General features: G+C 45.2%; 4 protein-coding genes across 6 annotated transcripts; 2 read left to right on the top strand and 2 right to left on the bottom strand.

Annotated features, from left to right (window-relative positions):
- On the bottom strand, positions 1-2,181 carry RABEPK (Rab9 effector protein with kelch motifs). 2 transcript variants are annotated; one of them, XM_021413996.1, is made up of 7 exons: positions 2,036-2,181; positions 1,798-1,943; positions 1,577-1,729; positions 1,282-1,443; positions 908-1,057; positions 649-798; positions 1-399 (listed from the first exon to the last, which is right to left on the bottom strand). In XM_021413996.1, exons 1-7 carry the CDS (start codon positions 2,092-2,094, stop codon positions 104-106), a joined length of 1,116 nt encoding a protein of 371 aa, XP_021269671.1. In that variant the 5' UTR covers positions 2,095-2,181; the 3' UTR covers positions 1-103. The 2 variants fall into 2 exon arrangements, with proteins under 2 accessions (XP_021269671.1, XP_021269672.1); XM_021413997.1 differs by having other exon boundaries at positions 1,924-1,943; positions 2,036-2,170.
- Positions 2,189-5,587, top strand: PPP6C (protein phosphatase 6 catalytic subunit). The gene is made up of 7 exons (XM_021413998.1): positions 2,189-2,349; positions 2,498-2,593; positions 2,668-2,733; positions 3,069-3,210; positions 3,608-3,687; positions 3,833-4,042; positions 4,899-5,587. The coding sequence occupies exons 1-7, from the start codon at positions 2,275-2,277 to the stop codon at positions 5,145-5,147; spliced, it is 918 nt and encodes a 305-aa protein (XP_021269673.1). The 5' UTR covers positions 2,189-2,274; the 3' UTR covers positions 5,148-5,587.
- Positions 5,726-9,644, top strand: ARPC5L (actin related protein 2/3 complex subunit 5 like). Its single transcript, XM_021414002.1, has 4 exons — positions 5,726-5,934; positions 6,201-6,273; positions 6,846-7,022; positions 9,057-9,644. Exons 1-4 carry the CDS (start codon positions 5,795-5,797, stop codon positions 9,117-9,119), a joined length of 453 nt encoding a protein of 150 aa, XP_021269677.1. The 5' UTR covers positions 5,726-5,794; the 3' UTR covers positions 9,120-9,644.
- On the bottom strand, positions 10,176-27,187 carry GOLGA1 (golgin A1). Of its 2 annotated transcripts, none has more exons than XM_021413994.1 (23): positions 27,130-27,187; positions 26,418-26,729; positions 25,546-25,636; positions 24,718-24,792; positions 24,126-24,223; positions 23,614-23,646; positions 22,791-22,919; positions 22,335-22,504; positions 21,810-21,921; positions 21,595-21,690; positions 21,271-21,396; positions 20,460-20,555; positions 19,898-19,993; positions 19,485-19,634; positions 19,158-19,253; positions 18,650-18,739; positions 17,305-17,407; positions 16,264-16,421; positions 15,642-15,800; positions 15,033-15,092; positions 14,041-14,211; positions 12,975-13,061; positions 10,176-12,697 (listed from the first exon to the last, which is right to left on the bottom strand). In XM_021413994.1, the coding sequence occupies exons 2-23, from the start codon at positions 26,550-26,552 to the stop codon at positions 12,617-12,619; spliced, it is 2,412 nt and encodes an 803-aa protein (XP_021269669.1). In that variant the 5' UTR covers positions 26,553-26,729; positions 27,130-27,187; the 3' UTR covers positions 10,176-12,616. The 2 variants fall into 2 exon arrangements, with proteins under 2 accessions (XP_021269669.1, XP_021269668.1); XM_021413993.1 differs by having other exon boundaries at positions 27,048-27,141.

Below are 27,205 nucleotides of genomic sequence, written 5' to 3'. Positions count from 1 at the left end.
TTATGAGGGCAAGAATTTGTTTATTGGGAAAAATGAACTTAATCAGACACTGCTACAAAAACTTTTAAGGAAAGGGATGGTGCCACAAAGGACTGCAGCTGGACTATTCAATCAAACTTACAATGCAGTCCCTATGTATCTCCGCTTGTGTATCCATCCCACCAAATACTAACAGCAGATGCACCATTGTGTCTTCAGTACATCCCTTCTCAGCCTGGCCTCTGCAGAGGTGGTCAGCCCTGTCACTAGCTGACGCAGCTGGCTCAGCTTTATCTTCCCCAGTGACAGTTCCCGTGTTACCATTCTTGCCAGCCCGCCAGGGAATGACACACATGGCGTGGTCCAGTCTCCCAGCAGGTAGAGGAGAATCAAACTGCAGGAGTGTCCAGTGCTGCTCCTCTGCAGTACAAAAATACATTCACATCTTTAAACATCGCTTCAGTCTCAAAAAGCATGCTGGAACAGTACCCTCGCTAATTATGCACTAGTCTGCAGCACCATACAGCCTTAACTATTTGGTCTTGTACTGGTGTATCTCCAGTGCAGTGACACTGATTGCTGAGAGAATGAAGCTCAGGAACTAAAACCACAATGTATTTTCAAACAGACTGGCATTTACCATTACAAAGCTGAGAGAAGTCTCCCTACCTATATGATACTTGTATGTAGTATCTAGCGTCCCATCTGGACCTATTCCACCAAAAATGTATAAGTGGTCTTTAAACACAGCCGATGAGTGGGATGCCCGTCCTCCTGGCACATCACCAGTGGCTGCTATCCTAACCCACTTCATGTCAGCTGTTGGACAAAGAACACAGATATTGTTATGCATTATTAAAAAAAAAACAACAAAGCAAAACACACCATAGCACGGCTATTGTTCTAGCGTACCTATGGCCATACTTACTTGTATCAATGCAGAACAGATCATTGTAAAAAATATCACCAGCTAAACCTCCATGTATGAAAAGCTTGGTCCCAACTGCAACTACAACATGTCCATGCCGAGGAGAAGGGGGATCACCATGGGTGTCAGGCTGGGTCCATGTCAAAGCAACTGAAAAATGGGAATGTGTGTGTATGAGGAGGAAAACTGGCAGCTCTACAAACCAGTGGCCCCTGAGTCTCGCTGGGACTCCCAGCACGTGTCAGCAGCAACCTTCAGCCCTTCCTTTACACCTGCAGCCAAGGCAGGGGCTGATGACATCTGGGAGGCAGACCTCTAGCACAGTGGGTGGTTATTTCCACTGCTGGCACAGCCCATGACACACTCAGAGGTACCTGTGTCAAAGACGTGAAGCTGCTGGTCTTTAACCGGCTCTGCTCCTTTGTCTCCCCCTCCAAAGACATACAGACAGTCCCCTATAGCTGCTGAGGAAGTGTGGAATGTCCTGGGCAGCGGCGGAACACCTGTCACCTCAGGACTCTCCCAGGTTCCTATTTCTAATTAAGACATTAAATTAAGAAAGCAAACGTGGCAGCCACGCGTGAGCTCCGCAGGGCCGCTCCGTGCCACCGACTCGGACTCACGTCCCCTCTGCCTGGGTCCGGCATCCGACGGGGGGCCGGCACTCACCAGGGTCCAGCACTTGCACGCAGCTTCGGTTCCCGGCCCGGTGCGCACCGCCGAACACCCAGAGGCGCGAGGGACGGCAGGCGGACAGGAACGTGGCGTGCTCGTAGCGCGGCCGCAGTCCGCGCCAGGCAGCCGGGGCCCAGAGGTGCGCGCCTGGGGAGGACGGGGCGCGGTTAGGGGGAGCAGAGGCGGCCCCGCGCCCCGCCCGGCCCGGCCCTCACCCAGCTCCACGAAGTGGGCGTCCGCGAAAGCGCCCGCGGGGTCGGCGCCGCCCAGGAGGAGCACGCGGCCCGGCCCTCCCGGCACGAAGAGGCAGCCGTGGCCCACGCGCCCGCGGGGCCACTCACCGCGCGGTGCCAGCCGGTACCTGCGGGGAGCGACGGGCGGTGCTCAGCCGCGCCGAGAGGCAGCCGAGCCGGGCCGAGCCCGGCCCGGCCCGGCCCAGCCCGGCCCGCTTACCACTTGCCCGGCTGCGGGCGGCAGCCCGGCTCCAGCAACGGCAGCACCCGCGGCCCCATAGCGGGGCCGGACCGGGCCGCTCCGAACTCCGCTCTCAGCACGGAGCTGCCCCACTCGGCTCCAGCCACCACCTTCCGGTGCGCCACCGGAAGTGCCCGGAACTTCCGCTAGCGTCGGAGGCCCGCGCCGCTTCCCGGAAGTGGAGTGCTCCGTTTCCGGCTCCGAGCTGCCGTCCGAAGATGGCGCCGCTGGACCTGGACAAGTACGTGGAGATCGCACGGCTCTGCAAGTACCTGCCCGAGAACGACCTCAAGGTGGGCGCGGGCGGGGCGCGGCGGGGCGGGCGGCGGTGGCGGTGCTGGTGGCGGTGGCGGTGCTGGTGCTGCTGCTCTCCCGGTGCTGCTGCTGGTGTTGCGCACCCCGGTGCTGTTGCTGCTGGTGCTACCCACTGTGCTCCCGCAGCGCCTGTGCGACTACGTGTGCGACCTGCTGCTGGAGGAATCCAACGTGCAGCCCGTCTCTACACCCGTCACCGTCTGCGGGGACATCCACGGGCAGGTAACGGCGCGGCGCCGGGACACACCTCAGTGCTCGGTGCCGCCGCCCGCGCTGACGTGTGCCCCTTCCCGCAGTTCTATGACCTGTGCGAGCTGTTCCGGACTGGCGGGCAGGTGCCTGACACCAACTACATCTTCATGGTACGTGCCGGCGCCACCTCACTCCTCGTAGCTCGTGTCGGGCCCGGACCTGTGCTGGGTGCCAGCCCCGGCGGCAGCACCGTGCATTTCCTCCCCCGGCTGCTGCCCGCGGGGCCGAGCTGGGGCGGCAGCACAGGGCCGGCAGAGCTGGGAGTCCCGTGCAGGGGGCTGTGAACCACCTGTCGGGGAGCAGAGAGCGCGTCCTCTCCGGTCGGCTGCAGGTTCCATTCAGCATCAGGTTTCTTTATGCACCGAGGAGTTAAAGATGGATGTGTGGCTTTGCATTTTTCAGTTTCGCTGTTTCTTCATTTATGATTATTTTTTTGACTTTGCAGGGTGACTTTGTAGATAGAGGTTACTATAGTCTTGAGACTTTCACTTATCTTCTCGCACTAAAAGCTAAATGGCCCGATCGTATCACGCTGTTACGAGGCAATCATGAAAGCAGGCAGATAACGCAAGTGTATGGATTTTATGGTAAGACTTTATCCAAGTGATTTCTGAATGGGGGCTAGCATGCCATAAACAGCTATCTCGTATTTCCCTTTTGAAGTCTGCTTTGTCCGTTCCCAGCCAGCCAGTGGTGGGAAGCTGATAAGGCGCTGTCAGTCATGTTGCTTGAGATCTTTTTTCTCTGTTGCTGAAGTAAGAAAGAGCAGTAGATACTGAGGTCCTCTCCCTGCTGGTGGACCACAGAAACAATGAAAAGAGTGCTTTCCACCCAGTACTTAATGGTTGCTCCCAGCTGTTTTTTATTTGTTTGTTTGCTTTTTGTTATACATCTGACTTTTCAAGTTCTGTTCTGTTTGTTTCTGATCACATTGTCTGAATTTCTTCCGGTGTGTTAAGAAGAAAAAAATTCTCTATTTAACAGATGAGTGCCAAACCAAATACGGAAATGCTAATGCTTGGAGATACTGTACCAAAGTCTTTGACATGCTCACAATAGCAGCTGTAAGTGTAAACACCTCACTAAAAAAGACACAAGTAGATTGTCTAAATATGACTTCTAGAATTGGTGGCCTTTAAGGGTCGTGCTAGGGAAGTTCTTGGTTTGATTGGAATACTGAGTATTTTGTGTGCTTCATTTTCTCTCCAGTTAATAGATGAGCAGATTCTCTGTGTGCACGGTGGCTTGTCTCCAGACATCAAGACACTCGATCAGATTCGAACCATTGAACGTAATCAAGAAATTCCTCATAAAGGCGCCTTCTGTGACCTGGTTTGGTCTGATCCAGAAGATGTAGATACATGGGCGATCAGTCCGCGAGGAGCGGGCTGGCTGTTTGGTGCTAAGGTGACAAATGAGGTAATGATGCCGTTCTGTGCCGCATTCCATAACTGCAGGTGTGAGATAAAGCGTTTAGCTTTACCCTGGGCTGAGTGGATTAAGGGCACTGTGGGACAGGAACTTTCCTTGTGAGGGAGCTGCGAGTTGGTGTGGAGGTGAAGGTTTGCTTGTGACTTATTGTTGTCCCTTCAGAAAGTGCCAAGTGAGATAAGGCACAGATCTTGCTTTTTAAAAAGTATAATGCAGTGAGACTAACTGGTATTGCTAGGCTTTGTGTGGAATACTTTTCTAACGATTTGGAAGAAGAAATACTATTTTTCTTAACAATTTTTGACTTAATTTTTGTTACTTTGCAAAGTAGTAAGCAGGCTTCTTGAGGTTAAGACCCACTGAACTTCCCAGGCTTCTGAACCGACCCTAAGATGAATTCCTGACCCATGCTGTGCATTGTTCTCTGTGGTCCTCTGCAGCATATTCAGGAAGGATTGAAAAGCATTGGCAGTGCAGGCATAGGCACCACGGCTGTCACGGGCAGGAGCGTTTCTCTCTGTTCAGGTTTCAAAACCCAGAAGTGCCCTCTCTGTGCTCTGAGAGGTTTGCTCCCAGCACCGTTAGCGCCAGCTCCGTGGGTGCTGCTGGGGGTGCTGGGCGCAGGGGGATCCTTGCATGTGGCTGGGGGCAGCAGCGCTGCACTGGGAGCCGGGGCAGTGTCCTTGGCACAGCCTGCACCTGACAGAGATCTTGGAAAAACTTGCGGGCAGGTCAGTGCTGCAGAGCTCGTAGCTGAGCCCACACAGCGCTGCGGGAGCGCTGCCGGGGCAGGAGCTGGTGCGCAGGCCCTCACACAGTACTGATGTGCCTTTTTTCTTTGCAGTTCGTTCACATCAACAACTTGAAACTCATCTGCAGAGCACATCAGCTGGTTCACGAAGGCTATAAATTCATGTTTGATGAGAAATTGGTAACGGTGTGGTCTGCTCCCAATTACTGCTATCGCTGCGGAAACATTGCTTCAATCATGGTCTTTAAAGATGTAAATACAAGAGAACCAAAGCTATTCCGCGCAGTCCCAGATTCAGAACGAGTCATCCCTCCCAGAACAACCACCCCCTACTTCCTCTGAGCCCCCCCCGCCTGCTGCTCCCGTCCCTCGTCCTGCCCCTTGACAATATACTTTTTATTGAGCACTTTGCTGCTGAAATGCTGCCTCTTGCCTTTTTTATTTTTAAATTATCTAAATTTATTGTGCATTACGGTGTCTAGCGATTTCCTTTTTGCCCCTCCTCCCCCGGATTGATTTCGGCGCAGCTGCACCACGCCCTCGGCATTCTGCGTGCTGCCCGCAGCCCGGCGTGCCGCTGGGTGGAGGCGAAGCGTGTTCGTTTTACGATCGTACCGCACGGGATCCGCTCGGTCCCCGAGCGCTGTTGGGCTTTTTCGTTTTCTGTAGATTTTAAGAGATTTCAGCAGCAAAGTTCCCGCAGCCGGGGCCGTCCGCGCGGGGCCGCGCCGCGTGCTGCCGCCTCCCACTTTGTACATTAAAGGAATGGTTCTGATTTTTCAGTGGCGTGTCCTCTCCGTGGCGCCGGGCGGACCGGGGCGGGGGGCGGCGTTGTGCGGGCCGGGCCGGCGGGGGGCGCCCTACCCTCCCACTCGCTCGGGGCGGGGAGGGGCGGGCTCTGCTCTTCCGGTTCCGGCGGGGCGGGCTCCGCGCTTCCGGTTCCGGCGGGGCGGAGCGGCGGTAGCGGTTCCGGTTCCGGCGGCGGCGGCATGGCGCGGAGCACGCTCTCGTCCCGCTTCCGGCGACTCGACATCGACCAGTACGACGAGAACCGCTTCGTGGAGGAGCCCGAGGAGGCGGCGGCGGCCGAGACCGACGCGAGCCCCGAGGTGGAGGCGCTGCTGAGGCAGTATCCTTCGGCCCGGCCCGCGCTGTCGCCGGGGGCCCCGGGAACGTTACCAGGGCGGGAGCGCGGCCCGCGGCAGCCCGGTGCTGCTCCCCGTACTGCCCCCGGTCCCGTCTCGTCCCGTCCCGCACTGGTGCTGCCCGGAGGCCGTAGCTTCGGCTGCCGCGTCCCCCCGGCAGAGCACCCTTCTCCCCTCCTCCCCCCTCACCCCGGGTCGCGCCGTGTCCGGGGTTCCCGGTGCCGCCGTTGCTCCTTGACTCGCGCCGCAGGGGCGAAGCGCTGCGCGCACTCCACGCGGCCCTGCGGAGCGCCCCCGCGCAGACGCGCAGCGCGGCCCTGAAGGTGAGTGCGGCCCCGGGACCCGCGCGCCCCGCGCCGGCAGTGAGAGCGCTGTCCTCGTGCTCCGCTGCCGCACCTTCCGTTCGTCCGCTCTTGAGGAACCGCGGTGTGATCTGTGCGCGGGGACAGCCCGGTGCCGCTGCGTGCCGTAGCGCCCAGGGAGCGGCCCGTGATGTGGGGAAACGCGCCGGGCTGTAACCCAGCCGTGCTCCGCTCGGCGCAGCAACTGATGGCTGAGAGAGCAAGTCCCGAAGTACATCCGCGGGGATCTTGCAGTGTGTTGCAGAACCACGATGTTGGTATCAGACTGTAGATTTGTTGCAGCGTAGCAGACAGTTCTGCAGTGCACTTTGGGTGGCTCTCCTGAGGTAGGAGTACCGATAAGTCCAGTTTTGAAGAGCTCTCCCCTTCTTTCTGCTCACTACTGAAACTCGAAGTGTAAAATGTTCTCCTGTTCGGCTGCGGCACCTGCGCCACTGTCAGCGCAGCTGCTGCCCTGAGCGCTTTGCTGCACGCGGCTCTTGGGGTCGTGTCTGGTTTTGCTGGTCCTGATGTCATCTTCCTTTCCTCTGCAGGAGCAGGCACAGGGAACCATGCTCAGAGTCCTCACGTCTTTTAAAAGCAGTGAAATTGAACAAGCAGTGAACTCCTTAGACAGAAACGGCATTGACTTGTTAATGAAGTATATTTATAAAGGATTTGAAAAGCCAACAGAAAATAGCAGTGCAGTATTACTCCAATGGCATGAAAAGGTGGGTGCTTGCTATGTGCTCTCCAGTCTCTGTCAGTGCTTTCAGGAGAACCCCCTGGAAGAGAAGTGTGTGATGGGGGGCGATCCTTCCCTGAGGAGCAGTGCTTGGTGCTGCCTTTTGTCTTTGGTCCCTTGAGGTTGGGCTTACAAAGCCTCTGCCTGTACTTCAGAGCTTTCCTCAGCCAGGAGGGGCAGGACGTGTGGCAGAGCAGCGTCTGCTGCAGGAAGCATCACGCTTTCTGTCTGATGGTGCAGTGGTTTCCCCCAACAAGGAGCAAAAGTGGAGTGGAGGTGTAACTGTTTGAACCCTTTGGCTCCTGGGGGTCAGGATGGCTCAGGTGTGACATTTTTTCAGCAGTGAAGTGGTGTCACAGAGTACACGTCCAAGCTTATCAGGATATAGCAAACCTGTTTAGTTTGCACAGTAAAGGCTTTGGATGTCTCTGAAAAGATGCCACTGGGACCCACAGTGGCACTCTGTGGTGTTTCTGTGGAATGGTCACAGCAAGGCAGGAGGGGTGTGCTGTGCTCACAGCTGGCTGCTTTTGTTCCTTTTGTGTTGCTGTGCCACCGCTGTCAGGCAGGAATCCCAGTAAAATGGCTTCAGTCTCTCCCAGCTGTGCTGACAGACAGTGCTTCTCCTAGGAAAAATGATTCTCAGGAATGCTGCTGTTCATTGAGTGGCCTGTGCTGCGCAGTACAGCCCGCACGGAGGCTATGTCATTTGCAAGAGGTATGTTTGCTTCTTGTGATGAGTTAAGACAGAAGTTGTGCAATAGTGACTCCAGCTACTAGCAGCTGTCCCCAGCCTTGCAGAATGTTGATGGGCAGGAGGAGGAGGAAATTTCGCAAGAAGGAACATGTTTCTGCTTGACTTTTTGGGGTGTTCTTCCCACTGGAGTCTGTTTTTGGGTCACCGTGGGTTGATGCTCCCTATGTGTAATGTTACACAAGACTGCCCTGACTGGAAAGAAGACAGTGCTCAGAACACGTAGGCACATGCAAGCATCTCTTCCCCTTTGTTCTGAAAGAACACGGCAGGTCTGCCGTGTTTAAAGCTGTGTGTGTTCTGCTTTCCAGCAGCACAGGTAGGACACGCAGCTCGCTCTGACTGCGGGCAGCAGCACCTGCCTGTCCCCAGGAAAGGCCCAGTGCCATCCCCGTGTCCGTCAGGTCTGGCGCTGATCCCTTACATCCGTCTCCTTCTATACTTTAGAAGGATGTGTCATTTACATTAAGGATGCAAATGAAACCGAACCGAGCCCTTCCTCCTTTCCCCATTCAGGAACAGAAGAGACGTGAGGCATTCTGTGTCACCAGTGACATCGTGTCCTTCACTAGATGCAAAAGTCAGTTTGTAAGGTTTTGGAGAATGTACCTTAACCTTCAGATTTAGTGGGACATGTTACCGTGATCTGTTTTGTCTGCCCTTTACTTACTTCTTACATTTACAGCATGTTTATAGAATAGTACTGTGGGTACTGGGTCAAAGATTGCACTCGTCTGTAAGGTCAGAGGGGGTAGGGGGCACAGAGCTCGCAAGATCACGGCCCAAGACAGGAACAAGCAAGGAGCTGAATGTGACAAAGGAATAAGTGTGTGAACGTAGAACTCATTACCGCAGGAAGCTGAGGTGGCAGCAGTGCAGGCATGGAGGGGTGGAACAACTTGAGAACTGAATTTCCTGCTCTGGTGGTAGCAATTAGCATAAAAAAATTGCTTAGGAGTTAACCAGTACAGCGCGTGTTTGTGTGACGGAACGGTCGTACCGGCAGAACCACTGCCAGCCCTGCAGGCTGTTAAGAACAGTGAAGGTTTCATCATGGAAACCTGATGCTGCGCAGTGAAGTTCAGTATCTAAAACTATTTGAAATGTCTCTAATGTCTGCATATTCTGGGGAAGACCTCTTTGTTTTCCCCAAGGAAATGTTTTAAAGATTTGAGAATAAAAAAGGGTAAGATGAGCTGCAGCCTGCCCACGTGTGAGCTGCGTGTGACTGTAACACCAATCTTGTCTCCTTCTCCCACCCCACAGGCACTAGCAGTAGGTGGACTAGGTTCCATAGTAAGAGTTCTTACAGCAAGAAAGACTGTTTAAAGACTACTAACTCGAACCAAGACGACCATCAGTTTTGGACCCAGAAGAAGGAATAGCTGAAGTGACGCTGGTCCCTCTTGATTAGAGATTACAATCTACTGAAATACTACGGAAACCTCCTCTTGGACTGCTTTTAACCTTAAAGGTGGGGAAAGAGTAAAGGTATTCCTGTATATTCTGACTATCCCATACAGGAGCCAAGACGTTCTCCTGATTGCTTCTTTTACGGCAGAGAGAAGGCAAACTCCTGCCTCCTACTACTGAACGTGAGCAGGTATTTTCAGATGCTGCTTTATCAAAGTGTGGTGATACAAGATCCTGTCTGTACTGCTTATTTAAGAGGGAGCTATGGTCTCAGCAGATGCAAGATTCTGACAGCTTATGAATGGGAGAAGTGTTTATTAGAAAGATGATTTTCTATGTATATATATATATATATATGGTCAGAGGACAGCTGGACTATGGGGTTGGTTTCATTGTAAAGTGCCTGCTGCATCAATAAAGTTCTTGGGTCATATAAGTTAAGTCAGTCATTGATTTTTGGATTACTCTTAAACACGATACTCGAAATCAAGCCCCCAGTATAGCATTTCTAAGCTAAGTGCCTGCCTCTACATGAGCACTCATTTCCAACTCCTTCCAAACTTCGTCTTCAAATGCAGCTGTGCTGGCTGCTGCAGCAGCCTAGCTCAGTGTTCAGGTTACAGCATCTCTGACACTCAGAGTGCAGCTGCACAGAGCCTGGGCCTAGCTCCCTTTAGGCACAACTGCATCTACCACCTGACACAGCTGCAAAGGGAGGCTGTAATCCAACCAGTCTGTATGTAGCACCTGCTAAGAGCACAAGTAGCAGCTGTCCCTAGAGAGAATTTCAGGAGGCAGAAGCACCCTGCCTCATTCCCAGCCTAATTCTCTATGAGAAACAGGCCTTAATTACATGACTACCCAATCTTAGCACAGGCTGAAGCTTTGTTTCATGCTTTAAAACTGTTCCAAATAGCTACAGCATCCCAGCGGACACAATCAGGACCACAAAGAAAGCGAAAGAAATCAAGATCAGAGTTTCAATCCAAAATGTATTGCACCACAAATGTCATAGTGTTTCATAATACAATCCATATTTACAGCATAGAAGGAAAGAAATTCAACAGCCATAGAAAGGATTGTGTTACCACTGTTTTTGTACAAGGAAAAGTGCATTAGCTTTTTTTTTTAATATATATGTACATATATACATACACACACACACCATTCTTGCTCTGATATCTGAAGAAAATTCAACACTTGAGAACTCGTTTATGGTAAGTTAACAAACTTTGGGTAAGTACGAGCTTTGGGATCCTAAACTAAAGTTGTGTTAGTCAGTAATATAATCTAAAATTTATGTATCACTCTTTCTTCTAGGCTGACTGTACTGCATTCGTTACTGGACAGCAGCAACCGTTCAAGCCAGGTGCAACTGAAACCAATTTGTCACTCAGCCTGCAGCAGCATGACCAGGGAGAACCCTGTCCCATGGCCTCAGGTCCCACAGAAGCAGGGCAGGGCAAGGGGACATTCTAAAGACAGACCCTTCCTAGGCAGGTCATCTTGTCCCTGCTTTGTTTCAATACAGGAGCAACTGATATAAATCTACTTTTTGATTGTCTGTTTTCATATTAGAGTTGCACTCTTCCCATAAATTTCCCTATTCTATACAATTAAGTGCCATGGATTGAGTTTTAGTAGATGAGCGAGTCCTGTTGATTTTACTGAATTTAAGTAGAGCCTAGCTCTTTAAAGGAGTGTCACTTGTGCCAAGGTAATAGCTACTGCAAGTAGCTACGTCTTGGGTACAGCTGCTTAACAAAAACGGGTCTGCTAGGGTATAGATCTGCAGCATGTTTACTGCTCTGTTAACTGACCTCGTGTAGAATACTTCCATCTTCATCACAGCACGAGTGTGTGTGGGAGCAGCTGCCACGCTGTAACTAACACTATCCCACCTGCCACCACCAAGGTTGCTCACGGCACCTGTCAGCAAAGCTGTCAGAACTCTGAATGTGACCACATCTCCACTACAGGACAAGTAGAATTTATTTTAAAAATATATTCAATAAAAATCTTTGTTAGTAACACAAACCTCATTGTAAGAGAACTACCAGAATAGCAGCTTGCTCCTCAAATCTCTTATATATAGATATATATCCAAGTTTTAAGAAGTAAGTCTGATTGCTGCTTCCTATATTCATCTAGATTCTGTGGTGGTGTTAAAACTGAAGGACAAAATTGTGCTTCCACTTTGTGCCAGCTTGGTCCCCTTTTCCTAAGGCAGAAGCAAGCAAGCTGCCAGAACCAACACTGATTCGTTAGAGTTGAATTTTGCCCTCAAAAACAAAAAGCTCCTAAGCAGTGTTCTTTCATCGTGTAGTTAGGACACAGTTAACAGCCCTACATGCTCAGAACAGTTTTTAAGCGACAGTACCTGAACTACACAAAACCACAAGAAAAGATACTGGCTATGAGAAATTTTGTTGCTAACAGACTTGTTAAGGAAGAAAGCCCAAAGTGCTTAGTACCAATATTATTCACTCTCTTTCAATGTATATCTATTATATATATATATATCTTTTTTTTTCGTTTTTCTTTTTAATTATAAAAAGTATTTTCAGTGTACATTTACAATACCTGGAATTCAGTTTTAAAAATTTAAAATGGTTTACTTACTACTCCTTCTTCCCAGTGCTAACAACCTATGGTACACACTAACAGATTAGTTTTAAAGGCGACTGAGCATTAGGTACTATAATTAAGACCATTTTAAATATTTTTCTTTAAGAAAAGTAAAATCAGACAACTCTAAAGTTGTGCTCTCAAATTAAATAATCATGATCAACATGCAGCCTTCAGGACTGCAGGCCAGGATATATGCACCTTAAATTACACAGTGATATGAAAAGATGCAGACTATTAGTTACGTCAGTATAACAAGGCAAGGCAAATTTCTTTTTTGGTTAAAGCTCCTGCTCCTGTCCTTTGAAAGTCACTTCAAACAGTCAAAAATTCAGTACAGTATTGCCAACGTTTTTTTTTCCACCGCTTTCCACAATGAGACAAGGAAGCTTTACTGTGCTTAGAGTTACCCAACCCTAGCACTTCCTAACATAAGCTGGAATCACCGTCACAACAGATGCACGTGTTAGAAGCTTGAACTGCCAGCACCCATGTTAGTGAGGTTAACATTACCCTTTGGTGCCAAGAAAACGGACTGGTGAGCACAAGGAGCTGACTTCCATTGAGAGACTATCGAGACAAAGGTCCCTGATCCCAGCCCACCAGAGGTGTCAGAGTTTGTAGTGAAGGTTTCTCCTTGCACAGTATTACTTTTGTAAACAGCGTCAAAGTTCTTGTACAAAATACTGCAATGACAGTGATTAAGACACACCTGAAATGGTGTGTTCAGTGTTCTTTTCACAGAAAAAAGTGGCTAGATGCTGACTGCCCATTTTCAGGATCCCTTAAGACCACAGTGTCCTTGGGCTTGAGATAGAGGGCCGGATACTGCCTTTGGGAGATGGCTTTGACCCAAACCACGACATCTAGGACAGGAAAGCACAAAACATATCATGCTAGGTTCACACTTTTAAGAAGCTGAAGATTGGAACAAGAATACGGTATACATGCATCTCCCCATCATGCGATGGAAACTATTTATAAAACAGAACTCTGCAGACTTCAGATTATGAAAGTGAGAACAGTTTCACATGATCAAATCTGGAAGGAACAACCACTTTTCATCATCTCCCTGCATCTAAGAGTATTCATGTCTTTTGCTGCAAGTCCAGTTATAGGCTACAGGTGCAGCAGAATCCTTACCTTGTACTCCAAAGTTTCTTTAAGCATATTTTCTTCCTCTTGGGAAAAATTCAGTAACACAGATACAGCCTTAATAAGATGGAACGCCTGAAAGAAACCACAGTGTCTTATTGCTTGTGATGCTCTCAGGCTCTGCGTTCTGGACTGCAGTGCAGCACAGTTTTTCTGCAGGCTCAGTCAAAGACTTTTTAGTTACAACTGCAAAGAGCAGAACAGCAAAACCTTCCATTATACCCCATTACAATAGACTAGGACAGCCTGTATCTTATTTCCTTTTTTGTGTTTCCTAGTTTTCTGCGGCTTGCATGTTTTGGGGAAAGAAAACAAATGGTTAGAACAGAGAAGAAGCCTGGCTCTGACAGCATCCTGTGGGTTTTTTTTGTTTTGTTTTGTTTGTTTTTAAGTTTTAAAAAGTTGTAGCAGCATGTACACAGGTAAGAATCATGCTGTTTTATATACACGGTGTATTAACTGCACAGCACTAGGAGTGCAAGTGAGATACGTCATGCAGAGCTAGTCAAGGAGTCAAACACTCTGCATACTGTGGAGCTGCACAATTATTTCTTCATCCTATCTACTGTCTTGTCCTACAGTTAAGAAAAGGATATTCTGGCACGCCTTCTTTCTACCTGTATCTTTTTCCACACAACGTAGAGAATATAAAGGAGCTCCAAATGAACAAAGAATTACCTCTTATAAGTATCACCTCAACAGCACGTGCTTTATGTCCTTTCTGGTTTCTGTTGCTATCTTTCTTAAATATACAGCTACTTTAATTACATATACTCCGTACGCTTTTTAGAATAGTGCAGAGGGAATGCCTTGCAGCTTCAAGTCTTTAACTTCTAGACATAACTACCTCCTACCTTTCACTTAGCTCCTAATGATCTGTACTTCCAAACATGCTGCTGTTAGCTATTCTGCTTTATCGTGCTGCATCAGTCAATCACTTTTTAAGTGCAAGTATTGAACAGGCATAGAAGTATTCTTACCATGTGCCAGTTTCTAAAGACAGAGAGACTTAGAAGATGAGCATACCAACCCCAGTCTTTCTAGGATTCTTTACCTCAGACTCCCGGCAGGACATGAATTTTAGTACAACATGTTTAAGGTACTCAAAGTTTATCTCCCTTGAGTCATTTAAATCGGAGTTGTTTGTGACAGTCACAGAAGCATTAGGCACTTCAGAATTTGTTTTTTCACGTACTTCAGGTACCTCACTGTCCGGCCTTATTTTCTGAAAGAAAAAGAGAAGTATGTTATAGGCTGTGTCAGTTCGATGCTGCGAGAAAATCTGAGTCTGAGATATCTAACGCACAGCATTTGTACCCACAAGATGGGTACAACCTGGGCATCAGTAGGACAAGCTTCTCATCCTTCAGGGAATGACAGCAGAGGAGTATATCTTTACATCTCCCTAGACTCTAGGAGAGAAACTAGTTGCTGTTAAGAGTTATGTCTACGTGACCCAAACCAGCAGAACTGGCTCCAGGCTAGAAACTGACATCTGATCATTTTTCTTTCACCATTAATTTGCTCTGTGTTTCAAATGCACCCTTTCTCCAAAACAATTCTCAAGTTCAGAACAAAAATCCCATTTGAATATTTTAAACTCACTTTTAAAATGTTTAAAATACAAGGGCTTTTTCTCAGAGAGGGAAACTATTTTAAGAAGAACTTTTTCCCATGGCTGACATCTCTCCCTGGGAAACCTTAGCTGAATGACAGCTGAGTAGCAACCAAATCCCAGCTATGCACTGTACAGAAACGTATTAGATACTGGACACTACCAAATACAAGTCCATTGCTAAACTTCAGTGTTGCAGTTTCTGAAGAGTGATGGCTACCCATCACACCATCTATTCAGTAAATACTGACCCAGAATGACATATTTCCTTAATTTAAACGTTCACAGATCGTCTGCAATCCTCAGGAAAATGCAAGCATTCTTAGTAAATAAATAAATGAACCATAGCTTTCAATTAAGTTTTTGGAATTTCAACTGTAAGTAACTGTCAGCAAGTGCCAGCTGGAGAAGCTGAGAAACAAAACACTTACCAACTCTTTCTGGAGGGTTTTTTTCAGTTCTGTCATTCTTTGCTGTAGCTGCTTTATCATCTGTAAGCAGAGCAAAGGACAGCGTTAACACAGCATTCACTGTTAGGGCAGATATTGACACAGAAGTACCTGAAGAAAAACATGGCAAATGAATGTAAAGAATAAAGCAATCACTAAACAAACTGACAGCTCCAAAGCAGCAATCTGGGTGTCTCACCATTCTAGCTGCAAACATTAGCAGGTGTGTGATAGGACGCTTGGGCCTCAGTGTGACAAACAGCACGATAGAAATGAACCGAATTCAAACAAAAGGGCTCTGCAGGAAAGCTGTAACTGGTATCATTTTGTGCTTCTTTTCTCCAAAATAGATAAAGAGCAGAAGCTGAACGTGCCACAGAGACTTCTCTACAATTCTGGCTGCAATTTTCATTCGCTATGGCTATACCCTTATACAATCTAGGGTGGGGAAATACTCATAGAACACTGGATTCACATTGGATCTCTCATTTTTGTAAGCCTGTTCAAGCCTATCTTTCTAAGGCTTTGGCATGGGTAGCACCTATTATTAGGCTTCCTAACTAAAACAGGTGTTTCTGTTGTTTAGTTTACCTTGTTTTTCTCAACAATTTGCTGTTCCAGCTCTCTATTATCCTTCTGAAGTTGAATGACATCTGTAGCTGCTACCTCTCCATTCTGTTCTGTCACACGATTTTCTGGAAGATGTAAGTGCTCGTTCAAGGCTCTCGCCGATTCTTCTAGTTCTGAAACCTATACAAATGAAAACAGCAAATTGCAGAGGTATGATATTTGCAGCCCATTAACAGCCTTCAGAGAGAAAACTAGACTTCACTGCCTTTGTTTGTTTCTGTTTGTTTGTTTTGGTGTGTCGGAATAGGTGGATAGAGGTGGTTTTGGTTCCTTTTTCCATTTTGGCCCATTGTCTGTTTGTCTTTTAAACCAGAAAGCAGTAGTGACAATCTACTCAGCTACAACGTCTCCCAGTGGCCTGCCCAGTGCTTTTGGGTCTCGCCTCCTTCAATCCCTTCAAGACACTGTATAACTGCTTGTGAAAGACACCAGTCACAGTTGCGACAGCAAACAGCTTTCTTACAGAAGACAGGGAACAACAAATAATGGCATATCACCACGGCATGACAGAACTGAGATCTCTTGCACACCTACTTATTTTCCTGAAAAGTGTAAATACAGTAGCTTCGCAATTGGCACTCACATTTCTCTCATGCTCTCTGGCCAACAGGAACTCCTGTATCTGCAGCTTCAATTCTTCTATTTCCTTCCTTGCTGTTTCTTCTTTCTCCATTGCTTGGCTATTAATTGCCTCTATGTCAGATTGCAACTGGTGCATTTGCAGCAATGCGGCTTCATGATCTGAGGATGAAGAAACCTGCTTAGTATGGGTCTACTGAATCAAATGGGATTTTCTAGTTATTTTTCTTCAACAAAAGAAGTTACAGAGACAGTAAATCCTGACCTTTTTGCCTCGCACCATCACAAAGACATGGAATTTAAGCCACTCAAGCTCACATGCATGTTTTTTTGCAAAGGAGCAATCTATCTCTTTCAAAAAAGTCAGAGTGATTTTAATACTTAAAAGCATAATCACCAATTATACCTGTTCTAAAAGAACACAGACCTCCACCAGACGTCCGTGCAACTTGTGCTCTGACCGCACAGAAACTCCTGGGGCTGCAAGCACAAGTGGCAATGGCACAGACAGCTGCTGACAGCCAGCCAGCCACAGAATGGTGCACCAGGAGGCTGCCCTGTGGGTCTCTTTCTAGATAAGGGCAACACAAGAGAAACACAGAGGTGTTTGGAACTGAAAGATGACTGCACTTTATTTTTTAGTGTAACTGTGGAAAATCAGCTTACAACTGATTTAAGAATGTAAATACTGTCTTTCAAGCAAGTGCAGTTTTCAAAGTGGTACAAAGTAGCAGTTTTGAACTGCATCAGTTCTTTATTTCCTATGTTTTGCATAATACGTTTGCCAACAGAAAATACAGCAAGATTTGTTGTTTTGTGATTAAACACCGCAAAACACTGATTGTAAGAAGGTGGGTTTTGTTGTTGTTGTTTGTTTAGAAAGAAACAGAGTGATACCGAAGGACAGAAGACTTTCAAAATTAAAATAGATTAAATATGGAAATAAGAGAAATCCAGAATTATTACCATCTACACGCATAAGTAAGAACTAGAGACTGTGCCCAGTTAAAGCTGTCTGGAATACAGTAGATTTGTTTGAACTAACCTTGACTGAGTTGGTTTAGTTCTTCCTTCTGTTTTAGAAGCATACCAGATTTTTCATCAATAAGTTGGTCTTTTTCCTTTATTAAGGAAGCCAGATGTGAAACCTTTAAAGCAGTCAAACAAACAAAATTAAGGATATACAACTAGAAGAAGACATGGAAAGATTTCAACATATCTCAGAAGTTCAGGATTTTATTTGTGGCAAGGACTGAAGAATTCTTGCATGAGTGGAAGGCAGTGGCTGGTATCTACAACTCAGGAAGGGCTGCCTGAGCTATGTGCTAGGCAATACAGGACCTCGAAGAAGCAGTTTGTTGAGCATTAGCATTACAGACAGTACAACATGGATGTCTATGATCCAACTCCAGACTGATAGAAGGCATCACCTCCACAATGCTGGTCTCATTAGAAAGCACTGAAGTAAACGTTCTGCCGGAACTAAAACACACTTCAGCTTCTGATAAACTCTGTGCCACAAGTACAGCTTGCCTCATAACCAGCAGGTGGCAGCTGTAAGACAAGGACTGTGCAAATCTGGTGGCCCTTTCCACAGATGGACCAAGCAAGCACGTATACACAACAGTTTTGGAATAATGAAGATACCAAAAGATGGAAGTAAATTTAGTCAAATTTGCCTCAACTGGCAGTTCCCAGTTAAAGAAAACAAAAACTCACATCATCCACTACGCAGGTTTTAACAAAATAGAAGAACAAAATAAGGTTACCCAAAATTTACATTCAGTTATTGGGTACAAACTCCTCTCTATAAGGAAATTTAGGATTGTACAACTGCTGTGCTTCAGGGGAGCAAAGATGTGATACAAACACTGAAAGGAACAACAACAGAACAGGTATCCTTGTAGATGCGTTTGCTGTTGTCCTTTTTTTTGTTTGTTTTTATACAAACCAAACCGCAAACCAGCGAATGCCTCGGGATGGCTGGCGCACTGGGACTACACATCTTAAAATTAAAGAGGTCTGGAATATCCATCATCTTCATTCTGAGCAAATGTCTTCATTTGCTACCAGCTGCTCTTCCTCTCAGTTGTTTACACTCAGCTACCACAGCCTGCCATAATCCTTGAACCAACACACTTATGAGTATCTCTAATTTTGCAGCTAGCCGCATTTAACATTTTTGCACTGGACACACATAAATTGGTTAGATTCCTGTGGAAGCATTTACATATACACCCTTAAGTTCACCGAGGCAACCAAGGCTATCTTCGATACTGAAGATGATTCCAATAATTATCATAATAGTCAGGAACATAAGTCCAAGTCTCATCTGATCTCTGGAGGGTTGGAGTGCCTGTACATACTTTAGACTGTTGGTATGAACCAACCTGCTGTTGCAATTTGTCCTTCTGTTTTTCTGTTTCTTCCAATGTGTTGGCAATTTCAATATTGACAGTCTCTCTGCTGCTCAATTCTTCCTGCAAACCAGAAGTAATTTACAAGCTGAGAGATAGGTTATGGTTGAGAGAACCATAACCTACCCAAGTTCCACTTAACTATTTGACGGCTTTGTTTTGAATGCTAGGAGCGGAATTCCATGTAGGAACTATCCTGTATTCATTACTGCCAACAGAATTTAAAAGCTCTTCATGCCTGACAATAAGGGAATGTATTTTTAGGCACACCCAAGCATTCTGCTTCAGGAAAGGATCACCCCTTTGTAATGCTTCTCAAAAGCATCTCTACTGAGTACAAAAGACGGTTTACAGCTGTAAGTACACAGAACCTGAACGTAAGGTGATTCCCCGTACTGAGAACATCACACACTTTACCACTAACAGTTCCTCAAATGAGGTTCCATATTTAACCAGTATCACTGACTAATTAAACCCTTACCCTTAGCCTGTTCAGTACAGATTCTTGTTCTTTTAAAGAATTCTCATACTCTTCTCTGCTTCCATTAAGATTTTTGTTTTCCTTTTCCAGCTGGCTCTGTAAAATAAAGACTGCTGAAGTACTAGGTACAAGTGTTCCGATGCTTTGCTTAAACAAATACATTCAATAAGTTGTTTTATTCATATTTAGATTTTCAAAGTATTAGATCTTCTACTGTAATGCTGGGAACTCTGAGTAAACACATTCAGACAACAGGAAGGTCCACTAGCTTTGTCAAAATAATTCTGTGAAGATTTGGGTGCCCCACTCAACAGTTTCTGTACTTACTATCTTGTGCTCGGCAGCTGTTTTATCAAATTCCCAAGCCGTTTCAAGAGCAGCAATTTGAGACTCTAGCTCAGAAACCTTTTCATACTGATGCTTCTCACTTAAAATCTGCTGCTGTAGTTTACTTCTTTCATTTTCTAGATCCATTTGCTTATGAGAAAAAGAACACTGAGTTAAAAAAAATGGTATCTTAAAGCTCTGATAAGAATTGGACATACTTGCATATCACATACAACACATCACAACTTCAGTAAGTCTGTTTCTTTGGTAGCAGTGCCAGGAGCTCGCATACAAACACTGCTAGTTTAGGAGACAAACAGTAATAAAACACCTGAGTAACAAATGGAGCACAAAGAGAAATGCTGAAAAACTGGCTTGCTATTGGTCATGCAAACATGATGCACCATACTCACCAACTTCTGGATCTTCAGATCCTGCTCACAAGCTGCCTCTTTGCTTGTTTTCAATGCTTCTGTTGCAATCTGTAGTTTCTGTTCCAGTTCTCTATTCTAAAATACAAGCGTACATTAGCTTCCTTATCCACTGACATCTACATTACTAGAAAGAAAACCAACATATAGAATGCAAGATGACATAACAGGGGCAGGTAAACATTAAAACTATGAAACCACATAGTTCAGACAGAATGTCTACTTGATACGTGCTGCTTTCTTTAAATACTCTTCATTATTCCAGACCTTGCTCAGCAATGCTTCCAATTTAGCTACTTCTTTCTTCCAGTAGGAAAGATAAGCATGACAAGTCTTCACTTCAGAACCACTAGGCACCTCTCCGTCTCCGTAGGTGGAGAGATGACCAGAGCCACTGATCAATTAGACCTTCCTTTGAAAACTAAATAGGACACATAGCATCACCTTTGGTCAAAAGCACAAGTGCAGTGAGGGTAAGAGCTACTGGGTGTAAAGAGGCTGGAAGCAGTTAGGAATTTGTAGGGAAAAAAGACAGACAACTTACCTGCATTTCTAACTGGTTCACAGCATCGGCGTGATGCATTCTGTCTGTTAATATCTGTTGACTTGCCTCATCCAGCTTCTGCTCAAGACAAGCTTTCTGAAGATTATATTGGATTAAGAACAGAGGGTAGGAAGGACAAAGAGGTAAGATTTTAATTAAGATCTTTCTTTGAATTTCATTAATAACATAACCCTAAACTTGAACAGGTTTTTTTTTGATCCAGATAGGAAAACATTGCTGCAAGGTGACTCTAAAATAGGAGCATCAGTTCTGGAGAAAGATCAAGTGGTAAAAAGAGCACTGACAAGAAATACATTTCTTTGTGTTTTCAGCTGTTTCTTAACAATTCTGAGGCTCAAGCACTGAATACGTAACATTCTGTTTGTACACCTACATGCAAATCAGCTTCCCACTCCTGTCCCATTGCTTTGGGAATCATGACGATAGAAGACGAGTATCAAGAAACAGTGGGCACTGTTCTCTGTAAGGATTAACCAATAACATTCTCCAGCTGCTCTGCCCTTTGTGGGCATGTTAAAAAAACTTCTCTTTCCTTTCTAGACAGACAGATGCATTGCCTAAACAAACAATGCATTAAGACCAGTACAGACATCTGTGCAGCATGTACATAAATGGGCCCAATGTAGCCACCCACACAAGCTCGTCCAGCACAGTGTACCAATATCCACCAGAAAGACAAACATGCCTGCATTACATCATCATATGTTCTTTCCATGTATAGTAAGCAATGCACGTTCTAAAATAATTCCTTAAGACTGCACTTTTAATCGGTCTATAAATGTAAAATTACCTCCTTGAGTAGTTCTTGTACATGTTCATCCCCGGAAAGATTTCTTTCTAATTTCTTTTCCAAGGAAGACACTTTTTCCTGCAACTGTTCAGTAAGTTTACTTCTCTCAGCAAATTCAAAAGTCATCTGTAGGAAAAAGAAATCACAGAATCCCTTTTCATAGCCAAGCTTTTATCTAATTCACTGTGGTTTGACTTGAAAAAGTGCCATTAGTTCTATTTGAAAGAAAACATGATGCTGAAACACTTAAACACCAAATTTCAAACACAAAGTGCATTACCCAAGTGTACGCATTTACACCAGATGCATCTGCAAATACTCAACCTTTAGCTTGTTCTGTTCATATTCCACCTTCAGAGATTCATGCTCCACCTGTAACGTCTCCAGTCTCTTCTCACATCCGGAACCAGCAACTCGAGCCTAAAAATTTTGAGAAATCCCTTGCTCTGAATCTTAAGATTTCAGAAAACACAGTCAATATCTAATTAACTTCCGCAGACAGAGAGCTCTTTGAATCAAACCCCTCATGTCAAACTTACATTTTGCAAGTCTACAGAAAGGTGTTGAATGATGGTTTGTAGCTCCTGTTCCCTCAACTCCAGAGCAGTGATCTTATTTTCTGCATTCCTCTCAGTTGTCCTGAGTTCATCTCTTCATAGAAAGAGGGAAAAAAAAAGTGACATAGCATTCCAGAAAAATAACCTTTAGCAGAATCACCTGCTACTTATAAAAATGAACTAAGCTAAACAACATCAACAAGATTTTCTTGTACTAAAACCAGCCATCGTATTCATTATACTTTTTCCAAAGAGGTAGTGGTTAAGTACTCAAACTGCTAAAAAAAAAAAAAAAGGATCACAAGCTTGCAAAATCCTAAACAAGTATTGCTTTAATTGGCTTGAAAAGAAAGCTGCATGAACTTGGCTTTTACACCCACACAGGCATACTAGAAGCAACTCATTAGTCAGTTCACTGCATATTTAAGTATACCAAAAAAAAGATAGATTTGGACAAAAATTACAGAGGAAATAAATACACTCCTCATGGAAATACCACATCCATACCTCTGTGCCTCTAGCTCCAAGAACTGCTGCTGCAACTCTTGAAGATCTTTCTGTAGGCTTGATGACTCGGTGCTTGCTTCCTGAAGCATTTCCTTAGTGTGGATTAGTTCTCGAGTGCATGCCTCTAGTTCCCGCTCTGCTTTGCTTAGAGATTCTTCCTTTTTCAAAAGCTGAATACCAGAACATTAGCAATAAATATGAACAGGTAATACTGATAGAGTCTTCTCATTTAAACTGTCTCCCTTATTATGAGATGAATTACGTAAAGTAACTCCCAGAAAAGTCTCTGTTGAAATACTCTACGCAACGCTGTATGTATGTACCTACTAATAGGATTTGGACATGGAATCAAGTTGGACATAAGCATTAAGGCTAAAAAAATTGATGCAGTACTTCCACCAAGTAAAATTTCTAACAGGAATTTTAGGAAAAAAGCTGTATTTCAAATAACATTACCATGTGTTTAACTTTGGCCATTTCCTGCTGTTGAAAACCTTCCAGTTCATCAATTTCATCTCTCTTTTGAAAAAGGTTCAAACTCTGCTCTCTCATTTCTTGTAACTGTGTTTCAAGCATTTTTTTTTCCTGATAAACAAACAAAAAAGGAATCCAAGAATATCTACATGTTAATTTGAAGTCAGTGGGACGTCAATTAAATTATCTGGGAAATAAGTCTATCCTGCATCCACAAGGCTCTGTGACAGTGCTATACATAGAACTAGAACTTCTTCTAATTCATGTGGAGGAAATCACTGAGTTTCATAAGTTTTTTCTTTTTAAAAATTGCCTTCATTGCCATACTCAACTCACAGGGTAGATTGAACCAAACTAAAACATCAACATGCTCAATGTTTTCGTAATTAGCGGTACTTTAAAGTTTAACTTTAAACAGCTACAGCAAGACTGAAATCCTATACTAAAAAAAAAAAAAAATCCTACCTAATAGATTCCTTTCTTTTATGAAACATACGACCGACTAATGAGCTCAGACCAAGTCACTAGCTCTTTCTGCATCCCAGCTGTCTCCTCTGTAATTAAGGAAACTACGATTCCACCTCACAAAAGCGTAAGATCTTTGTCCTCGCAACCCATCATTCTTTACTTCCACACTGAACATTAATTCCAGAAATATCTCACGAAGCTCTGGGGCTGCTAACAAAGGCAAATCTTCCACCCTACTCACTGATCAATGACCACAGAAAGGGCTGAACAGAGCTACACTACAGAAAATATGCAGGGCACTGTTTAAAAATATAAAACAAATCAAAAGCTTAATTACCTTTTCAATGTGACTCACTTTTTCCATCCACTCCTGAACAAGAAAGAAAGAAAAAAAATCACAACCCAGCTGCAGACTTTTGAGTACAGCAATTAAGGTAAAAAAAAAAAAAAAAGAATCCGTACTGATAACAGATATTACATTGAAGAAATTATGAAAAAAGCAATTACCAAAATAAAAATAACATGTAGCATTTTAATATATAAAAGCTACAGGGTAATTTATGTTATCCGAATACGTAAGTATTATTCAAATAAAATAAAACAAAAATGACCACAAGGTCTACCACAATGGACTCTTATCAAACACATGTGCAACGCTCACACCAGAAACCTCTGTGGGCTCTTTCAAAAAAGATTAAGAAGATTCAGAACAATTACAAGCCATCTGAATTTAATACTCCTTTCTTTGACTTTGACACACTAAGCCAATACAATGCAGAACAGCTTCTTTAATTAATGTACTCAGATCTCCACAGCCAGACAAAAACTGAGTTGCTGAAGTTCCATTACCTGGTCCTTTTTTTCTAAGGCCAAAGCCATTCCTTCAGCCATCTTGGCTCGGTTGGCCTGGTGGGCTTCATTCTGCTCTTGAAACTTCCTCATGGAAGCTACCAACAGAGAAGCACCAACTATTAAAAACCCATATTTTAAAACTGCTTCTGAAGTTTCTATGTTATTTATAGATTTATAGAGCTGCTTCTTCAAGTATTCAACACCATCTTGACTCTATAGCACTCACACCGCGCCACTTATCACATAACACTGCTTGCACATGAGAGAAGTGCCAGAAGTAACAGAAGATGACCACTGTTCTTCACTGGACTACAACAAAGCTGTAGGTTTCAAAAAAGTCTCCACTGTATGTTAGCCCAAAATTTGCCAAAAAGAGTGTAATAAGCACTTGGTTCAACAACCAGCACACTACTGCTGTTATTACATTGTAAGTAAGGCAGGAACCTGTGTTCTATTTCTTTGCAACTCACATGTATACAGTTTGAAAATAAATGTTTAAAAAACTGTATGTCGAAATCGTTTCTTTTCAGGTATATTTAAAACATAGCAATTTTCAACTACAAGAAAGGTTAAAAAAAAAAGTACGTACAATCTTGATGCTTTTCTAATGCATTTTCAAGCTTCTCTTTTATCTTCTGCAAGTTTCGGATCTGATCAGCATAATCTTGTGTTAGGAGGGAGAAGCACAGACCAGGAATGGACAGACATTAGGGAAGGAAATCAGGAAAAAAAAAAAGGGGGGAGGAGAGGAGGGGAAAAAAAAAAAAAGATGAGTGGAAAACGGCAATGATTTTCTCAACTAGAAAATCATTCCTGCTGAGGAAAACTTGGGTGACCATAACAATGAACACAAGTAGCTCTCCACTGCCCATAGGGTAAATGGGTGGTACAAACAAGAGGACCTGTCCTAGTGCTGCTAGTTACACAACAAGTTCCATTCCACACAACAGGGATGGAAAGGAGTGTCAGAGCAGAACCCTTACTGACAGCTCTACAGAACAAGGTATCATCTTAGAAAGCAAAACAGCCTCAAGACTGTTTTATGCTGAATTCTTTCTTTTTTCTTCATTTCACCTGTGTTACTGTCAACATCAGAAGTCTTAGATCCTAAGAGAAACAAACCATCACATAGACAGAATAATTCTTAAGAAAAGTGTTTGAAGCATGGGGACAGAAAGCTACCCCAGCTGTTCAAAAGAATCATAACAGAACATAAATGCACCAAGAAATCAGTAGAAAAGTCAGCCACCAAACTTAAAAATCCATTATACTGGATGCTACCTAGATGACAGTGATAGGGGCTTACTACAAGTTAATTTTCTAAAATGAAACAAACATTTTTCATAAGCCTGAACACTTAAGTTGAAAGGAAAATATCTTCTAAGCAATCAGATTTCATATGTATCAAGACACATACCAGACAGCTTGACTTCCAGTTTTCTTATTTGTTCATTTCTTCTGAACAACTGGGACGAAAGATCCTCTCTAGAGCTACTTCCATCAGAAGCCTTGGTAGAAAAACAACCGTGTAACTTATAAGATGTAGCTAAATTAATTCTGTTACACACTAACTCTATGGTGATAAACACCACCTAGCCAAGGAATGGATCAAGGGATTCTTCTAAGAGCCTACAGCCCAAAGCAATTTGTTCTAGCCCATCACTAAAAAGATGGCACAATAGAATGGCTGGAAGAAAAAAAAAAGAAGAATCAAAGTCTAACAGCACAGGGCTCAGAATGGGTGGGTCAGAGAAAAAGACTTTTGGAAGAATTAGAAACCAGGAAAACAAGAGCAACAATCTTTACGTGGAATGAACTCAACAGTCTTTCCACGCAAAATCCAAAGCATAAGCAACACACAATTCTCTATGGCTTTTTGGCTGTATAAAATCTGCATTAAGAGCAGTTAAATGAATACCAAGCCTTGGAGTTTGGAATTCTCGCTTTCCTACTGCTTCAGAAATTAATTTCATAACTAGGCATCTTACATATTTGTTCACTTAACATTCATTCAATGTTTTATGTATGTTTAATGACGTTCTGTACTGAAATAGCTTTGTAACTAACGCTTACATGAGTAAACGAGTAACTTCTGTAGTAAACATACGAATATCTTCCCTTTAGTAATTAAGCTGACTCAAGCTACTGATTCATCTGCATATTAAGACGTACACCTACAGAGGCACCACAAAGCATACTCAACTCACACAGCACACTTAAAATGGTTCCCGTAAAGCGGTGACAGAAACACAGCTTAAAAAACCGAACTGAGAGTAAGGCAGAACTCACAAAGTCATCTCCCGAGTCCGCTCCCACGGAGGTGATGGACTCCTTGCTGATGGAGCGCGGTATCCTGGCCGCCCCCCCGGGCCTGGGAGCAATAGCTGCCTCTTCTGCGATCTTCTTCTTCAGTTTCGCAAACATTTTACTACTCCGTAGCACTGGCAGAGCCAGGTGCTTCAAAAAGACACTGCTTGCGATACGACTAATACATCAATGCTCTGCTTACAGCTTCCAGACGCCGAGATTTAATTTTGTGCCTCATCCACTCAGCTTTATTGCATTTCTCGCTCCATTAAAGCCTCCATGGCCTAACAATACCTGCAAATTAAGGCGATAAGGCTTCCATACTGAAAATGTCCACCCCCATCAGAGATAACTAAACGCTTTTTAATACTACCCGTCACAGCCCACCGAGACACGGCCGCCCCGCAGGGGACCCTCAGGCGACCCAACCTCAGAACCGGGCCCGGCCGCAGGGCAGCGCAGCGCGGGCAGCCGCGGCCCCACCAACGGCACGGCGAGCTCGGGCGGCCCGGCAGGACATTCCCGGCGGCTGCCGCCTGTTCGGAGGCGGCCGCGGTCCCCGGGCGAGCGCCGCAGTGCAACCCGCTCCCGCCGCGCCGCCCCGCCCCTCACCGCCCGCCCGCGGCCTGGCCTGGCCTGGCCTCGCCCGCTACCGCCAGGACCCCGCGCCGCCACCGCTTCCCCTGGCGCTGACCCGGAACTGCCGCGCGGGCGGAAGTGCCGCCGGTCGGTGCGCACGCGCAGTGTGCCCGGCCCGGCCCAGCCCAGCC

The sequence above is a fragment of the Numida meleagris genome, chromosome 16 (genome assembly GCF_002078875.1).
Source record: "Numida meleagris isolate 19003 breed g44 Domestic line chromosome 16, NumMel1.0, whole genome shotgun sequence".
Taxonomy (NCBI): Eukaryota; Metazoa; Chordata; class Aves; order Galliformes; family Numididae; genus Numida; species Numida meleagris.
Note: the sequence above shows the minus strand (reverse complement) of the source record. Positions and strands in the feature narration are given on the sequence as shown.